The sequence below is a fragment of the Spermophilus citellus genome, assembly GCF_964194105.1.
Source record: "Spermophilus citellus genome assembly, chromosome: 5".
Classification (NCBI taxonomy): domain Eukaryota; kingdom Metazoa; phylum Chordata; class Mammalia; order Rodentia; family Sciuridae; genus Spermophilus; species Spermophilus citellus.
Window position 1 is genome coordinate 8454892 of NC_138186.1, and position 17963 is coordinate 8472854.

At 46.9% G+C, this 17963-nt stretch overlaps 1 protein-coding gene across 1 annotated transcript in view; it reads right to left on the reverse strand.

The window, feature by feature from the left end:
• CAP2 (cyclase associated actin cytoskeleton regulatory protein 2) overlaps positions 1–17963 on the reverse strand; it is a 127589-nt gene that overhangs the window by 39171 nt on the left and 70455 nt on the right. The window contains exons 5-6 of the mRNA XM_081294657.1: positions 424–567; positions 46–131 (exon numbers count right to left, since the gene is read on the reverse strand). Coding sequence (XP_081150783.1) covers positions 46–131; positions 424–567 — 230 coding nt within the window. The remainder of the gene's footprint in view (positions 1–45; positions 132–423; positions 568–17963) is intronic.

Sequence of the window (17963 nt, forward strand, 5' to 3'; positions counted from 1 at the left end):
ACAAGTGACCAACTGGAAATCCGGCTAGTAAAAGAAGGCACGTACCTGTGTTTGTAGTCCTTTAAGACCCTGTTAGTGTAAAAGGTGGCAGCATCGTTCATCTCCTTGACATAAGGACCAGGTTTGGGGGACTGAGAGAACAGGACCATCACCCAAGCATAGAAGGAAACAAAAAATAGGATAAGAAAGAAAATGACTTGAAAAAGAAGAAAAGCAATGGTTGAAAGTTGCAGGCAAACTGTGCTCTGGAGAGGCTGGTGAAACACCTTCAGCACTGAACTTCAAACAGGATGAGGAAAAGCCGATACGCTCAGCCTAGGAGGAGCCCTGCTTCGGGCATCAGGCTGCGGAGGGGGAGAAGGTGGCTACGAGGTCTCCTAAACACTGCACCAACGGGCAAGGGGAAGGGCCCAGCCGACTCACCACAGCTATCCACCCCAGGGCAGGGATGCTCTCGCTGACTGCCGAGAGATGGTTGAACATGCTGCTCCCTCGGTTTCTCTCTCTGAAGGTCTGGATTTCCTGAATCTTTTCCGATATGGGTTTCAGAAGTGCAGCCACGTCGTTCTGGAAGTGAATGTCGAGAGGATTACTAAGGACAGGACAGAAGCTCAGCACCTCCAGCCATGCCACACCGGCCTAAGCAGGGGACTTGGGACTGTCCGGGGGTCCAAAAGAAACAAACAACTGTCCCAGAAGAGAATGGAACTTCGCTCTGTGAGGGCAATACAGCCAGCCCTCTGTTCACGAGTCTCACATCTCGAACCAACAGCAGAATGAAAACATTTTAAAAATGGCATCTGCACTAAAAATGTACACTTTTGGTCCCTATTTCTGGAATAATATGGTATTAACAACATTTACACTGTATTAAGTATGGTAAGTGATCTAGAGGTGACTCACAGTATATGGGAAGATGTGAGCTGGTTATGTGCACACACTGTGCCACTGACAGGAGGCACTTGAACCTCTGTGGATGCGGAAGTCTGTAGGAGGTCCTAGAACCAGCTGTCCTCAGATACCCAGGGACAACTGTTTTGCATTTTCATTCTCTGAATGATGAAGATGGCAGGTATTTTTGACATTATAAATGCTGTCTCCTGAGACATGGGAAACCCAGCAGTGGGCTAGAGCCCTGTTTTGGAGATAACTGCATTGAACACAGTGAAACAGAGTGTCATTGGAACCAAATGGGATCCACCAGCAAGGGCACAGGGGTAAGTCAGGGTGAAAGGACGGCTCCCTATTCCTGTGGGGACAGGATGTGGGACAGCATCCTGGGCTTGGCCACTGTTCCCACGGTCCACGTGCAAACAGAGAGAACGTTCCCTGTGGCTCTCTGAAGAAACCGTGATGGCTTATCATTCATGTTGTCATATTCTCAGTGGCCTTACTGCTTTGGCTTTCTACACTGTCCCCAGTCCCCATAGGCCTATGACTCCCGGTCGGGCTCAGTTCTGATTAAATCAACACCTGACTTCTCTACGTTACATAAAAAAATGACTTTCAAAACTATGTGAGCTGAGTGACAAGGTGTTGTGGATATTGACACTCCAGAACACCGGTTGCTTCAAAGCCCCCACCCGGACCCTGTCCATGCCCACAGCATCCTCTGCTCCCTCTAGGTGTTGAAGAGCAGACAGACAGCGTTGTTCCCCTGGTGTGTGTGTGTGTGTGTGTCCAAAAAAAAAAGAGCTTTACAGAACAGTTGAAAGGCTTGGGCAGTATTTTAATAAATCTGGTTTGCAGGAAATAAATGGAAAAATTCCTACAGCTCTTTAATTTCTTTAACCAAGATTTCAGAGGAATGGTTTCTAACCCTGGTTACTCATTGGAGCCACCTGGGGGGCTTTAAAAAGCACCTCTGCCTGGGTCCCACGCCCAGAGATTCTGATTTAGCAGGTCTGGAGGTGGCCTGGCAGGCGCTGGCTTCACACCCCAACGGACAGTCGTTTCTACCAGGGACAGCAGGTCATTAGGGAAGGAATTCTGTTCGGCAGGAGTGGCTTCCAGATGCCTCTCAAGCCCCTTGAAATGCCCTCCCCTGAAGGGAAAGTTGCAAGTCAGGGCTTTGGAATTAGAAGGCCTTCGTTGAAGTCTCACCTCTGCCCCTTACTACCTCCAGGGCCTGGAGCAAAGGGTGTGATCCTTGGTTTCCTCAAGAATAAATCAGAGACAAAGACCTACAAACCAATAGGCTGCAGGAGATGCACCATCCGTGGAAATGATGATCATCACTGTGAGGAGTTAGCTTATACGGAGGATGCTGTCCCTGAAATAGTTACCGTCCATTTGCCTCAAATCAATGAAGGTATTTAACTTAGGCTCCAGGGCTGGGTTGTAGCTCAGTGGGTGAGCACTTACCTTCGCATGCGAGAGGCATGGCCCTGGGTTTGATCCTCAGCACCACATAAAATAAATAAATAAATAAAAATAAAGATATTGTGTCCATCTACAACTAAAAAATAAAATAAAAAAAAAAGAAATAAAAGAGGGGAAAGGCTCCAAACGCCCATCCCTGAAGATTAACAGGATTTTAGGATCCCCGGAGTCTCAACTGCGTAGCCTAGTTCAGCCTTTAGACAGATCCAGCTGAGTAGGTCACAACGAGTTTTGTAAAGAATAAATGGATTTGGACGGAACAGAAAGTACTCACATGGGGTAAGGGCGGGTATTTGGGGCAATGTTTGTGTCAGTCAGGCATGGTGTGGGGTTGTCTGTGGACTCAGCTGTGGGGTAAAGTGCATTTCTTACTGTGGACCTCAGCTCAAAGGTTTGACAAACAAGGACCTGAGCCAGTTCTCCCATTTCGCACATGTGCACCAGGCTCACAAAGGTCCACTTGTTAAAGACCAGCGGGCAGAGTAGGTGGGGCTGCAGCTCGCTCCTAGGTATTCTGGGAGGTGCTGAGACCACTCTCCATGTTCCACTGGGTGCTGAGCCGAATACAGTCAGCTGGGTGACACAGCCTTCTCCTCTGCCCACAAGACAAAGATAGGCACCGTGGATAGAGTAAGAGCTCAGGTTCTGGACGGGACAGTTGGGTCAAGCCCTTGTTCCACGGTGGAGCAGCACTGGGTCTTTACACAACGACAAGCAACAATTCATCACCCCATTTGCAGGACCGGGTTGACAACGGCACCCACTTCACAGGGGTCTTATGAGGCATAAATGAGAGCTCTCAGTGCATTCTTAACTTCTTCCACATTGAAGGAGGGCAAAGGCAAAATGGCCTGAAGCAAGCCAGTCCTCGTGGAAGATTCATGAACACCTTCTTCCTGTCTCTTCCGGTCATTATGAAGCAAGGGTCTGACAGATTTGGCATGAAGATGCTGGATCCCAGCTGTTACAGGCGGACAGGTCTCCCTCGGATGCACGTTGAAGCCTTGGACTCCCAGGACCTCAGCATGCAATCACGCAGTACTGGACATGGGGGTCTTCAGAGGGGACGTTATATGAGGTCATAGGGTGGGCTCCAATGCCACGTAACCTAACTGGTGTGCTTAAAAGATGCGGACATTTGGACACGGAGACCCCCAGAGGGAAGGTGATGTGGGGCACAGGGAGAAGGGGGCCAGCTACCAGCCCGGGAGGAAGGCCTCAGGAAAGACCGACCCTGCCCACACCTTGCCCTCCGACTCCCAGCCTGCAGAACTGGGAGAACATAAAGGACTGATCCCTTGTCATGGCAGGGGTCTACGGGCATCCAGGAAAAGCAAGCAAAGATCCTCACCCCTTCCCTCCCCGACTGTCAATAACAACACAAACAAACCCCTCCAACCACTCCAGCCCCAAACACAGCTCTCCATACTGGCTTGTCAACGGCGGCCAAAAAAGTCAGTCTTAAATGTTCTCCCTGGAATTTCACTCTGCAAGAAGCAAACATTTCCCTCTTCGAGGGATGCTTTTCAGTCCAAACTCAATACTGACCAAAGGGGTGGCCTTGGTTTTCTGCAGAAGACCACTGAGTTTCAATTATGGTAGAATTGTTAAAAAAAAAAAAAAAGTCTCCCAAAGTTGGCTAAGAAAGGCCAGAATATTTGAATTGTTTGTAATATCGGGTCCACTGCCCCAAGGGAAAACAGAGCTAGGAACTGTGTACTCCCAAGGGTAGATTTATGAAGGCCATCTTTTTCTTTTTTATCTCTAACTTCCCAAGAACAAACTCTGAAGTCGGAGGAGACACCGTATTCTGGAAGATATTTGACACTGGTTATCTGATGAAAGCATCATAAGGACTGAGAAAGTTTCCCTTAGCCTTCGCTTGGCTGTCGGGTGAAGAACTGCTATCGTGAAAAAACAAGAAAGTGTGCTGAGAGAGCCAAGCACCACAGCTATTTGCACAAGGCTGATAAACAGGACGGCTTTTATTCCCTGCCAGGAGATTTCTCCTCTACTTGAGAGGTGGGCTTGTCTTCTCCAGCTCATCCTGAACTTTCGCAGCTGGAATTGAGAGAGGAGAGGACACTGGAGTGAATGGTGTGACCTCATCAAGGCTGGCTGCGCGCCATGTCAGAGTGGAGGCCAGTGGAGGAGGCTCGTCACATCCTCCACCTGCTCAGCAAGGCACACCTACTAGGCATCCTCAACGCATGCAGGCTGAATTGTGAAGACGCCAATTAAACTTACAGAGGGGCTTTCCACTGACAAAGCGGTAACTTAAGAACTGTCCAGGTTTACTGTTCTTTTTTTTTTTTAGTTTTTCCAGTAAGAGTGCACCGGTGACAGTCTCCAGACATGGCTAGCAGTCCTCTGAATGACTTCAAATCATTCACTGTCACAAAGGAGCTGCCCAGAGTACTTTTTTTTTTTTTTTAACTTTCCCCTCTGGTTTCTTTTATTGAGACATTTCCCCGAAACAAAATAATTTTTCAAGGTTCATGGGAAGATGACCAAAAACCTTCCCTGCCTCTCCCCAGGCTTCCGTGGCTTTTCAGAAGGTGCAAATGGACCAAGGGAGGAGACAGGAGCACGTTTACAAGGGCGGACCTCTGATCCGGAGAGTAGTGTGGGGCTCTGCATCTTTATGATCCTACTTCTGCTTTAAACTGGAAGACTCAAGCCCATTATCAGCTGCATCTCCTGTGAGCTCCAGAAGTAACTGAATTGTGTTGCAGAAAGTAAAATAAAAAAGAGTTTTATCAGCAAGCTTTGTAGAAACTTTACCCAAAAAGGAAAACCAAATCCCCACTCACGCTGTTTTGTAAGACATGGAACAAACTCTGGGAGTTTGACCTTAAAGACGTGTCACTGAGTCAAATAAAATTGGCCTGTTATTTCTAGAATCCAGAGTTCTCATGTAGTTATGCATCAGGTAGAAAATGGTTCAATCATTTGCTACTTAAAAAAAAAAAAGCTCCCTTTCACTCTCTCCCTCTCTCTCTAAAATTAATATGTGCATTTTGAGAAGCACTAGAAAATACAAATGAGAAAATCCACATAAACAAAAAATATTCTTAATTCCACCCCATGGACATTTTCAAAAACAACAACAGTTACTTTAAAAATAATGGCCACTTAATCCCTAAAGAATGAATCTCAAAGTTGAATTTAAGCAGTTCAATTAAAAGAAGCAAGCGAGGCACCAAATAAAATCCCATCAATATATTCTTGTAAGTATGGTGAGCACACCGTCATCCTAGGAAGGCTGCATTCAAGTAAAATTTTGACTTTTTAATCTTTAAATTCCATCTACCTCTACAATTTTAGGAAAGCTCATATCAAGCACTATTTCTCAGCAAGCCAAGCTACCAAATGCCAAGCATTATTACTGTGGCTTATACATTTGCCTGTTTCTTGTGATGCTGGGGATGGAACCCCAGCCTCAGGTGCGCTAGGTAAGTGCCCCACCACTCACTTATGTATTTTTGTGCAAAATTTTACCAGCGGATTCAAGGGGTGGGTGAGGGTATAACACGAAAAACACATCAAAAGACATATGTAACAGTGTTAACACAGAATTTTCATGTAGTTTTCTGGCTTACTTATATATTTTAAACTTTCTAATATGTACATATATTTCCTTTCTAGTTAAAGGAAAAATTTTAAAGCATATTAAACAGTTTTATACTTTCCAGGGCAGAAAAAAAATTGCACAGAGGTGCTATTAATTTTGCATTTATCAAAAAATAGTCAGGGGGCTGGGGATGTGGCTCAAGTGGTAGTGCGCTCGCCTGGCATGTGTGCGGCCCGGGTTCGATCCTCAGCACCACATACCAACAAAGATGTTGTGTCCACCGAGAACTAAAAAATAAATATTAAAAAATTCTCTCTCTCTCTCTCCCCCCCCCCCCTTAAAAAAATAGTCAGGCTCCTTCTTCTAATCAGGGAAGTAGCTTCAGGGAAACACATTCAGAAAGGCCAGAAGAAGGCAGGTGCAGTGGTATGTGCACCTGTGATCCCTGATCCCAGCCACTCAGGAGGCTGAGGCAGAAGGATCGCAAGTAAGGCCAGCCTCAGCAACTTAGCAAGGCCTGTCTCAAAAGTAAAAAATAAAAAAGGACTGGGGTATATAGCTAAGAGGTAGTGCACCCTGGGTTGACTTCCCAATATTAACCAAACAAACAAACAAACCTGAAACCTGGTGGACTTGGTCTTCCAGGGGATTGAATTGCTTTGGACAGTGGTATTGTCCCAACACCAGCTTTTAGCAGGTACAAACTCCTATCCAAACTTTTCATGTAAATCTTTCAACAACCCCTTATATTCATCAGCACATTTTAATTTTTTTTCAGTTAAACCTTCCTAAAACAAATGATTTCAGACATAAAAAGCATCAAAAATACTAAGGACAAGCTCACGGGTACATGAACTATAATTTCATGGGGGCCCAGGATCATCACTACCACGTCCCCTTGCTGACTTTTGCTGAAGAACACCTGGCAATGCAGAGATCTGGGGCCGGGGCCAGGGAACTAAGTAGATAAGACCTGGGGGGGGGGGCGATGAAGCTTGACATCAAATTGATGTATTTTTCTCATGAAGGTAGAACATTGTACTTTCAGCAACAAATAGACATTTTTAAAAAAATGTTTTAGTTTTAGGTGGATGCAACACCTTTATTTTTAAATTTTTATTTGTTTTTTAAGTGGTGCTGAGGATGGAACCGGTGCCTCACGCATGCTAGGAGAGCGCTCTACCGTTGAGCCCCAGCCCCAGCCCACAACTAGACATTTTTAATGTAAAGAGTTTTCCACAAAAGTGTTCAGTCAATCCCAGGCTAATGAGCCCTCTGTGAAGTCATCCTCCTCTTCAGATGTGGATCGACACTGTTCCTGTCAATGTATTTTAACTTGCTGGAACCACTTAAAGACTTACGTAAAGTCTGGGGGCCACTGATGCAGTGGGCAGCAGACCCTCCTGGTCAGTCTCACTATTCTTGGTCTTGACCACTGTTCCTGGGCGGAAGCTCTCTCTCTCACTTCTAGGTTTCATGCTGTAATTTTGGGGTGGTGCTCACCCTAAAACCTACAATTGATTCTTCAGAGCTAGGACATGGTACTGTCGATATGACAGGTGGGCCGCAACCTCCTCTAAGCCTCCATGTTTTAAATGTATAGTGCACAAGGTCCATGATAGAAAAAGGTCAAGTTCAGCAGAGATCTTCTTTCCTTCTGGTTCATTTTTAAATTTGTGCTTTTTAGGTACACACAGCAGTAGAGTGTACCTGACATACTGTACATGCACGGTGTATGCATTATTCTAATCAGGATCCCCTCCTGTGGTTGCACGTGATGTGGGTTTCACTGGTCGTGTGATCACACACACTTCAGTCTATTGATTCAAATGTGAACTTCGTGCAGAAACACACTCACAAAACACCCAGGGCAGTGTCTGTCCAAATATCTGTACACACTGTAGACCAGTTTTGTTGACACATAAAATCAACCATTATAGGGAGGCACAGATGAAGAACAGTAATCATAATGTTTAACTAAATTAAATACAGCCTGTTATGTGTTAAAAGCCCCCAGGGAACACAATTCACTGATGTCATTTGCAATGCAATGGTCAATGTCCTTAATGTCCCCTGCACCTCTCCCTGCCCCACTCAGTCCCTTTCTGGTCTCCACTCTCCATCATTCCTCTGCTTAGGAGCCTCTGCTCAGATTGTAATTCAGCATGCTCAGTGTACATCCACGGGCTGTGTGTCCCTGTATTCCGACCATCGGTTCTGATTCAGATCAACATGGTGCATCAATGAGACGCTCTGCATATCCGGGAATGGCGCTTCTGGCCTCTGACAGCCAGGGCTGCACTTTGAGCTGCTCTCTCCTGGCATGGCGCGCGCAGAGTCCCCCTCGGGCCAGCAGCACAGGCTTGGGACACAACTCTCCTGGGTTACACCTACTGTCTGTGGGTGGCAGTCAAGGTACTTTTGTTAGTTTCTCAGCTCAATTACTCTCTGTATCCAGGATCCTAAGGAGACAAAATCTTTGGACTTGGCATCAACTGTACCAAATCTTAACTGACTCAGGTAACAGGCAGAAGTACACATTTTTATTTATTTATTTATTTATTTTCTGGTACCAGGGATTGAACTCAGGGACACTTAACCACTGAGCTACATCTCTAGCCCATTTTTGTATTTTAGATAGAGACACGGTCTTGCTGAGTTGCTGAGGCTGGCTTTGAACTCTCAATCCTCTTGCCTCAGCCGAGTCATTGGGATTACAGGTGTGAACTACCGTGCCCATTTAAGAGGGTTGATTTGTTGTAGGCCCAGTCATGTTATATGAGTAGGTTCTGGTGGCCCAGATTACATTCCAAACAGTGTCCTATAGTAGGTGACAGAACAAATGGGTGCATGAATGCACACTAATGTCGAGGTGATAAAGATGAATGAAGCTTCCAAAAGTCAGAGAGGGCTGGGTGTGGAGGTACATACCTGTTGTCCCAGTGACTCAGAGGCTGAGACAGGAGGATTGAAAGCATGAGGCCAACCTCAGCAATTTAGTGAAACCCCGTCTCAAAATTAAAAACTGGCGGGGGGCTGGGGATTGGCCCAGTGAAAAGTGTCCCTGGGTTCAATCCCTGGTACCAGAGCAGAAATAAAATATGACTATCAAAAGATGATGACAGGGGCTGGGGATGTGGCTCAAGCGGTAGCGCACTCACGAGGCATGCGTGCGGCCCGGGTTCGACCCTCAGCACCACATACAAACAAAGATGTGTCTGCCAAGAATTAAAAAATAAGTATTAAAATTCTCTCTCTCTCTCTTAAAAAAAAAAGATGATGACAGCTTATCTTATTTTGGTACATATTTTCAAAAGTCCATAAATGAGCAAAAGGATATCTTCTTTTACATGCTTCTCTGTTTTCCCTGCTAAGCCTCTTTTTCCCCCTGATGTTTAGTCATTGTGACTTCATGTTTTCTGTCTCTTTGCCTCTTAAAGTATTTACTGAGCACCTATTATGTGTCAGGGTTTGTCCTAGGAATTTGGAATACATCAGTAAGGAAAGAGAAAAAGAGCTCCCCATGGGGTTTACAAGCAATATCCGAACAGAGGGTGGGCAACAGGTTTATTAACTATATCATGCTGGTACAGTGGTGCTTGCCTGTAATCCCAGCAATTCGGGAGGCTGAGGTAGGAAGATCACAAGTTGGAGGCCAGCCTCAGCAAATTAGCGAGGCCCTAAATAAGTTAGTGAGAACTTGCCTCAAAATAAGAAATAAAAAGGGCCAGGGATGTAGCTCAGTGGTAAAGCACCCCTGGGTTCAATCCCTGGTACAAAACCAAAACAAAACAAAAAACCCAAACAAATAAAAATCACGAAACAAAGGAGAACAACACAAAGGGTCTGAGGCTCTACAAAGGTTTCTTTAATGTTCATGTAGAAGGCTTTGGTGATGTGGCCCACCTGTCACGGGCAGCAGCTGCTCAGAGCAAGGAGCAAACAGGAAGTGGAAGGGGGACAAAACTGCCCCTTCCCTCAGCTGGCCATCTGGAGTCCAGCCGCTCGGCTACCCTCATGTCCAACCCGCGCCCTTGGCCCTGGCACACAGCACAGGATGACCTGCTCGCTGTGAATCGCATCACGGAGCAAACCCACTAGCGAAGTTCCCCGGGCCGAGGCCCCTCGCTGTCTTGATTTCTCTTTTGGTTCCTTTTACCAACTCTGGCCCTCCTCGCTCCCAGTGGCAGAATTACTTTATTAAACAGACCTAGTTTCTTTGGGGGATTTTTGGTGATCCTCCCCCACCCTGAAAAATTAAAATACCAACTATGCACCCTCCCCCCGGGGCCAATGTCACATGAAGTAGGTAAGATGAGAGGGAGAGAAATATACAGCAGGCAGCCATTTCCCAGCACTGGTTTTAGACGATTTCCCTGAAATCCCTAAGATGCGCCTCTGTACTATCCCACGGGAATGCTGAGAAGCACAAAGGGCGATTCTTGCAAAGGAAGAAGACCAGAAAGGTGTGACTCTTTCTTTCCTTGTGGCACCTCAAGCGCTCCTTCCAGAGTAAACACAGGCACAGGTTGGGGTGCGGAGAGCAACCTGAGTGGCCGAAGAGGCCACTTCCGTGTGCAAGAGTCTGTTGGAGGAGTATCCTCAGCAGAACAGTTTGAAGGGAGGGAGGAAATGAACACTTGCTGATTGCTTGCTATCAATCAGGCACTGGAATTTGTATTCTGTGTATTATGCAAACATCACAAACATTTTCAACGGTTGTCATTAATTTCTGTGTTTTATGAATGAGGAACAAGTTTGAGAAATATGAGTAACTTGAATAAGATCATCTGGCTAGAAGTGGGATTTGGACCCAGTTCTGTCTGGCTCTCGAAGGGCGGATTCAGACATAATGAGAGAAGCTTTGGTTTGGAGAAGGGCACCTCTGGGTTCCAACCACAGCTTTCACACCGAGATGAGCCCCGCACCTTCCTCTGAAATGAATACTACTCATCTGTAAGGTTCTGATGCAGATTACGTAAGATAACGTGTGCAGAACGCCTGCCGAAACATAACTGAAGCCTAACAACAGTAGCTGCTATTATGATTGTAATTATTCAAGCCGTTACTGACCTTGGATACGGGAGAAAAGTCTGTCTTTGACAGTTGGACAAAATGGAATGACCGATCACTTAAGTACTGTCCTCGATGACAGAACTGAAAGTACAGTCCCCACCAGGATGTGCCGTCAGAGGGCCAGCTGTCCCCTGATGGCCCTCTGGGAGCCGGTGGGACTTGGCTCATCTCTATCTGAGTCTGTCCCTAGGTGGGAGCACATGGAAGGGCACCGTGACAATCTCTGGAGCGCTGTGGGGACTGTCCTTGGGAAAGGCTTCCCAAACTCAACAGGAGGGGACTGTGAGAAGCCCAGGCCCAGAAGCTCACCTTTCTGGGTGCAAAGTTAAGGACAGGCACTGGCTTCCAGTAGCTCACAGTAGAAGAGGGTCAGAGAGGAAGAGATGTCCGTTAGGAGCACTGTCCTTCCACTCTCTGGGTGGAGCCAACGCATCGAGGTGACATGGACACTCTCAGGGGGACTCAAGAGTAGAGCGTCAAGGAAACTGTTCATATCACTGAGAAGACTGCAGGGTTTTCCAGCTCCTCTGGGAATACCCAGGGCAGCAGAGGGACAATCTGGAGCTCTCTCTTGCTGGGAGACAGACGTGTCGCGGATAGGGTCTGCTCATGGCTGACCCCAGCCTCAGGGAACCGGGGCAGCTACACCAGTGGTCAAGGCACCACGCTGTGGTCGTTGGTAAATGGTCACTGGCCAAGCCAACCCCTGCTGCTCCAGCACCTCCTCCAGGACTCCTGTAAGTCCCCACAGTCCAGCAACCAACGGGTAATACCTGGTCCCCCACGGGCCTTGAGGTCCTGCTGCAGGGCTCCATTCTGTTGGCTCATGTTTTGATCTGACCTTCGGAGAACCTGAGGGCTACCACCTAAAACTCACAGGCAGGACTCTGCCCGCTCACAGTGCCGTCAAGATGCCAGGAACTCTGTGATCTACACCCCACTCAACTCACCACTCTACTTCCAATCCCAAGTACAGATGGTCCCCAATATACAATGGTTTGAATTAGGTTTTCTGACCTCATGCTGGGGCAAAAGTGACAGGAAGTGTGCCTGGAATTTTGAATTATGATCTTTTCCCTGCAGAGTGATCCATGGTCCAATCTTTGTGTGTGACGCTGGGTAGTGTCTGTAAGCCACGGTTCCCAGACAGCCCAGTGATCAGGAGGGAGGCACAACTCACGCTCAACAGAGCCCTGGGTTGCTAAGCCCGGATGTCTGCAGACTGGCTATATTACATGCACTCCCATTTCACCACATTTTCAACTTGCAATGAGTTTATTGGGACATAACCTCATGGTAAGTCACACTTTCCCAGCCTGAAAGAAATTCACAAATAATATAAGCTGCATACACACATATGGTTTAAAAAATTGATATGGTGCCTAACTCCGAAAGAAAAAGGGGGAAACAGAAGTAACTTCAATAAGCTTAGCCATAATGACCCAGGGAAGGCGGGAAATTAGTCTTCAAAGTGCAACTATCCATGCAGTCCTGGGAATGAGAGGTGGATTGACAGGTGAGAGCATTAGCAACTCAAATAGGAGAACCCACCCACTGGAGATGATTGGAGAAATGATCTTCTGAAATAGAGACCAGCATCTGGTCAAGTTCAGAACGGAACAGTCATCTTCCCTCTGTCCTGCAGCTGCATTCCAGCGTAACTCAGCATATTCAACCTGAACATAACTATTATTCCAAACTCCATGGAATAGAGTGGAGTTCAGTTCTGTGTGTTTTGCCTCCTTGCACACTTGGTGGGACCCTGAAATTCACGCAGGATGAGGGATTATGAGCCCTGTCGTGTGCGGCTTCTCATTCTCTTGCACCTGACACCCAAAAAAGACCCTCATAAATTTCCAAAGGGCCCTGTTGTGAAGAATTAGGTCTGGCTAAGTAAACGGAGCCTCTGTTATCACTGCCCTCCTGGACTGCAAACGCCATGAAGATAGATATATGTCTGTTTTGCTCACTACACTTTTCCACCAGCCCAGGATCTGGCAGAAAATTGAATCTCCATGAACGTTTGGTAAATAAGGGAACAAATGCAAATTCACGGAGTTACCAAGAGCCCTTCTGGAGGGTCTGTGGAAATCAGCCCAGAGCAATAAGAGGAGGAGCAGGCGGGAGGTGGGCACCCAGGTGACCAAGGCACTGCCGTGGTGCCAGAGGGTGAGGTCCAGCCACCATCCCACTGCTTGCCAGGATGGCCCTGGGCCTGACCCTTGCCACCCAGCTCTCTTGCCATCTGTGGGTGGGGAGACACTGGTCACCAAAGGTGGCTGGGGGAAGACGGCTGGGAAAAGTCCAGCTGGTCTCTGCAGGTCTCTGGTAAGTTCTGCAACTCAACATCTGTGGGCTTTGATCCCTCCACCTGCACAGGGAGGGTAACATGGCTACCCGTGAGCTCCAGCGTGACCCTGCGAAAATGCACCAACAGGTGACAAGAGAATTTTGAGATCCTTGAATTTAAAAAAATCTCTCATTAATACTCACTTAAAATGCATCAGTACATAAACATTCATACATAAATATTCACTTAAAATTGCCATCAGTACAGTATAAAATGCCTTTATATTAGGACTTGGGAAGAAAGAAGACACCTGGGTCTGGGTTTTTTCTTCTCCTATTTCTATTTGTGCCATTTTGCTTATCTGCCGAGGAAAGCAATTGAACAACAGAGTTTGAAGGTTGCATTTTGGATTCATTTCAGAAAATGTTCATATTATACCATCAAAGAACGATTTCCAAAGACAGTGAAGGAAAACCATCTTTGGTTGGGAGCAGTGTGTGGCCAGAGAAGCAAGAAGAGATGGATCCGGAGACACAGCTCATCCCTCATCTGTCACAGAAATAGCTCCAGGTGTCCACGGGCAGGTGCTTTCAAAACCACTTTCTCCATTGTTGTTTTTACCCAAGACAAATCTTCCACAGTCGGATTTCCTGGTCAGCTCCAAGCGCATTGCCCGCCCAGACCCACTTCACTTAGATTATTCTGCCTCCAGAGCCACGGAGCCGACACGCATGCGCAGCCCCATCTGTATTCCACTTGGGTTTTCAATTTGTAAACCGCCCAGGAAACGTGTTAGATAGAGATGAAAGGCAAGGTGTTTACAAACTGGCAACGAAATATGATATTTATCCTGTCAGCTGAAATGAGCCTGACAGATGTATTTTTTGTTAAAATTAAAATCGTGAACCATATCACATTACCCCTGGCGATACCGCCAGATGCACAGCGTGTGCCTGACAAAGAGGCACCCTGTGGTCATCTGAGCCAGGCTGTGGCTTCCAGCAATTCATTACCTGGGAGCTCCTCATGGGCCTTGCCTGGGAGGACCTCTCCCTCCCCCCAAGTCCAAACACACAGAAGCCGACTGGTGAAACTGGAATAGAAATGATCCTTTTCTGTCTTTCCTTGCCCACAGACATCCTTGATATCAGAGAATAGCTTGGGGGAAAATGAAGGGAGCCGGTAACTTTTCATTTTGGTCTGTGACATTGATGCTCATGGGAGGCAGCAGAGTGGACGTGCTCCGGGTCATTGGACTTCCACTACTCCAAACAGCAGTGGTCAGAAGGCACACAGGACAGAGCTGATGGGGCTATTTTCCAGGGAAAGCTCTTCTATTGTTTTGTCCCCCACCCGGGGTGCTCCTGAACCCAGTTTCTGAGTTGGTCCACTTTTCTCATGACTGAGCCACGAGCTAGTGTTACCTGGGAACAATCCTCCATCAGTACCAGGGATAGAGACCTCCAAACTGCCTCCATGGTGGGGCTTCCTGCAGGCCCTGTGGTCCTCTGCCAGAAGTGGGGTACGTGGGTGATAAATCAGGGGTCCTGGGGTTCTGTGATGGTGAGCATTCCCATCTTTCATACTTTCCCTTCACAGACTTGTATTTTGTTGTTTTGCGCAGGAGCCTAAACCCCACACTATCGTCTAATAGTGAACCCCGGTCCACTCTCTCTCTTCATCACCTCATCTGCAAAGCCAGCCCCCTCTGGCTGTGTCTCCCTGTGACCAAGGGCACACCATCAATGTCTTTCCTTCCCCTTTACACGTGTGTGTACGTGACCTCTCAGGAAGTGACAAAGATTTTCATGAGCCAGGCACAGTGGTGCATCCTGGGAATTCCAACAACTCGGGAGGCTGAGGCAGGAGAATCCCAGGTTCTAGGCTAGCTGGAGCAACTTAATAAGACCCTGTCTCAAAATAAAAAATAAAAAGGGCTGGGGATGTGGCTCAGTGGCTGAGCACCACTGGGTTCGATCCCCACTATCAGAAAACAAACAAACAAAACTCACCGGATGCCATGTACTCTGGACTCACGAGAAGGAATTTCAGGTGGCTAATACCTCCCTGCATTCTATATAAAGTTATGTGAAACAAAGAAACAACACACACAATAGGGAAAGTTTCATACACAGTTCACCAATCACAGAAATAAAATTCCACCAGGTGACAGCCCAAGTCCTTAGTAGGAGACCCCAGTGAGCCTGGGGTGCCCCACCTGCACAGGCCTGAAGAGCCCATGACAACCACTTCCAAACATAGAGAGAGAATGGAGAGTAATTGCGGCAGGGGAACAGGCAGCAGTGTGAGCTGTGACAAGCTGAACAGCTGTGGCCCAAATTGTGGCAGCTAAAGGTGGTGCACGGTGTTAGAGCACTACCTGTCACACCTCGGGTTACAGGTTGAATTGTGTGCCCTCCGCAGAATTGTATGTTGAAGTCCAGACCCCATGTACCTCGGAAGGTGACCTTGTTTGGAAACAGGGTCACTGCAGATGTGATTAGTTAAGCCGAGGGCATACTGCACCAGGGCGGGCCCTAATCTTATGACTGGTGCTGTGGTTTGAATATCTGTCCCCTCCCAAGTTCATGTTGAAATTTGGTTGCCATGGTAACAACAGCATCAGTAGGCGATACCTTTAAGAGGAATTAAGCACCTTCGTGAAAGGGTTTTGTCATTATCACAGGTGGGTTTCTTGTGAATGGATGAGTCTGGCTTCCCTTTGCTCCTCGTGTGCCCATATGATGCCTTCCACCAGGTTATGAGGTAGCAAGAAGGCCCTTCCTCACCAGAGGCGGACCCCTTGGTCCTGGACAACCCAGCCTTCCCACCTGTGAGAAATCAATGTAAGTTCATTATAGATTACCTAGTCTTGAATATTCTGTTTTTGCGACACAAATGAACTAAAACAAATACTATTTTTTTTTTGGTACCAGGGATTGAACTCAGGGGCACTTGCCCACTGAGCCAGATCCCCAGCCCTATTTTGTATTTTATTTAGAGACAGGGTCTCACTGAGTTGCTTAGCTCCTTGCTAAATTGCTGAGACTGGCTTTGAACTCTCCATCCTCCTGCCTCAGCCTTTCGAGCTGCAGGGACTACAGGCGTGCGCCTGTGATCTGCAAATACTATTCTTATGCAAAGGGGAAATTTAGAAACAGAGACATGCACACAGAAGGGAATGATGTGTAAACATGAAGGCGGAGATCAGGGTGATATATTTACAAGCCAAGGATCACCAGCTGCCCAGGAGCTAGGAGAGAGGCCGGGTTAGAGTCTGCCCGGGCACCTCTGGAGGAGCGGGGCCCTGCCCACCTCTTGGTCTCAGACTTCCAGCCCCAGAACTGAGAGACCATAAATTCCCCTTGTGTGAGCCACTCAATTGACGGTCCTTTGTTAAGGTAGCCCTACAACCTAACCCCCCTGGAGAGGGAATAGGGAACCTCAGGCTTTGAAGGCCAGGAATACCAATAGTGTCAGGAAGGGATTGTGATGAGCAGAGCATTGGGGACCGAGGAAACAGAACATGTCCTGGGCTGAAGCAGAAGTTTGGCCCGGAAACCATGAGAATCCAGAGAAGTCTGCTCAGAGGTGGACGTGCCCCAGGGCACCTCACTGGGCTGTCTTTCATCTTAAAAATAGAATGAACAAAAAAGATTTAGAGATATCCAGAGGAAAATGATGACTAGAGGACAATTTAATTCTATTTCTCTGCTAAGACTCTGGAGTAGAAAAAGACTGGGTGGAGAAGCTGACAAGGCCAAGGGACAGGACCTGACCCACGGTCCCTCTGCTCTTTGACAATTTTAAGACTTAAAACAACTGGCCAATTAAAAAGACAAACAGCGAGTCACAGAAACTCATCCTCATGATGTCATTGGAAGGGACAATTAATTATCAGACTAGACAGAGATTTAAGGACACTTTTCAGGAACAAATAAATATTAGGCAAGGATTAATAAACTATGATGAACATGGTTGGTAAATTCATGAAATAAATCTGAGACTATCCTATATTAGCAGAACCACAAGAGGATCTCAGATGATAACTACTAAGAATGAACAGCAGCAGAAGAATAAAAGACTCCTTTTGTTTCCTAGAAGGAATCAACATCTATTTAGTTAATATAAACAAATAGAAGCAATTAAAATCATTTTTTTTTGAAACACATTAACGTGAAAAATGTTAACATGAGGCTGCTTATGGTTATCTTTCAGCCCAGCTGGAAAAGAAAGAACTTAACATCCACCATCGAAACTACAGAAGGGAACAAAGAAAGCAAGAAATGATGACAAGAAAGATAAACTAACTTGGGCTTATGGACAAATAAGGTCTCAAAAAAGCCAATGTGAACAGCCAACCTTGCTTATTAAAAAGAACAGTAATTGATAGGATGGAAAAATAAAATTCAACAATCTGCTATGGAGATACATTTGGCACCACGTCATTTGGGTAGATGGGGTGGAGGGAAAAGGGTCTGCGATTCAACCCACTCGTGTGGACACAGAGAACAAACAATACTGCAGGCTTTTTCACACATGAGGCACCCCTTCCCAGGACACGGATCCTGCTTATCTTGCTAGACCAGGCTTAAGGGGCCGCTCCCCTGGAGCCTTCTCCAGCTGCCCTGGCCCCAGCAG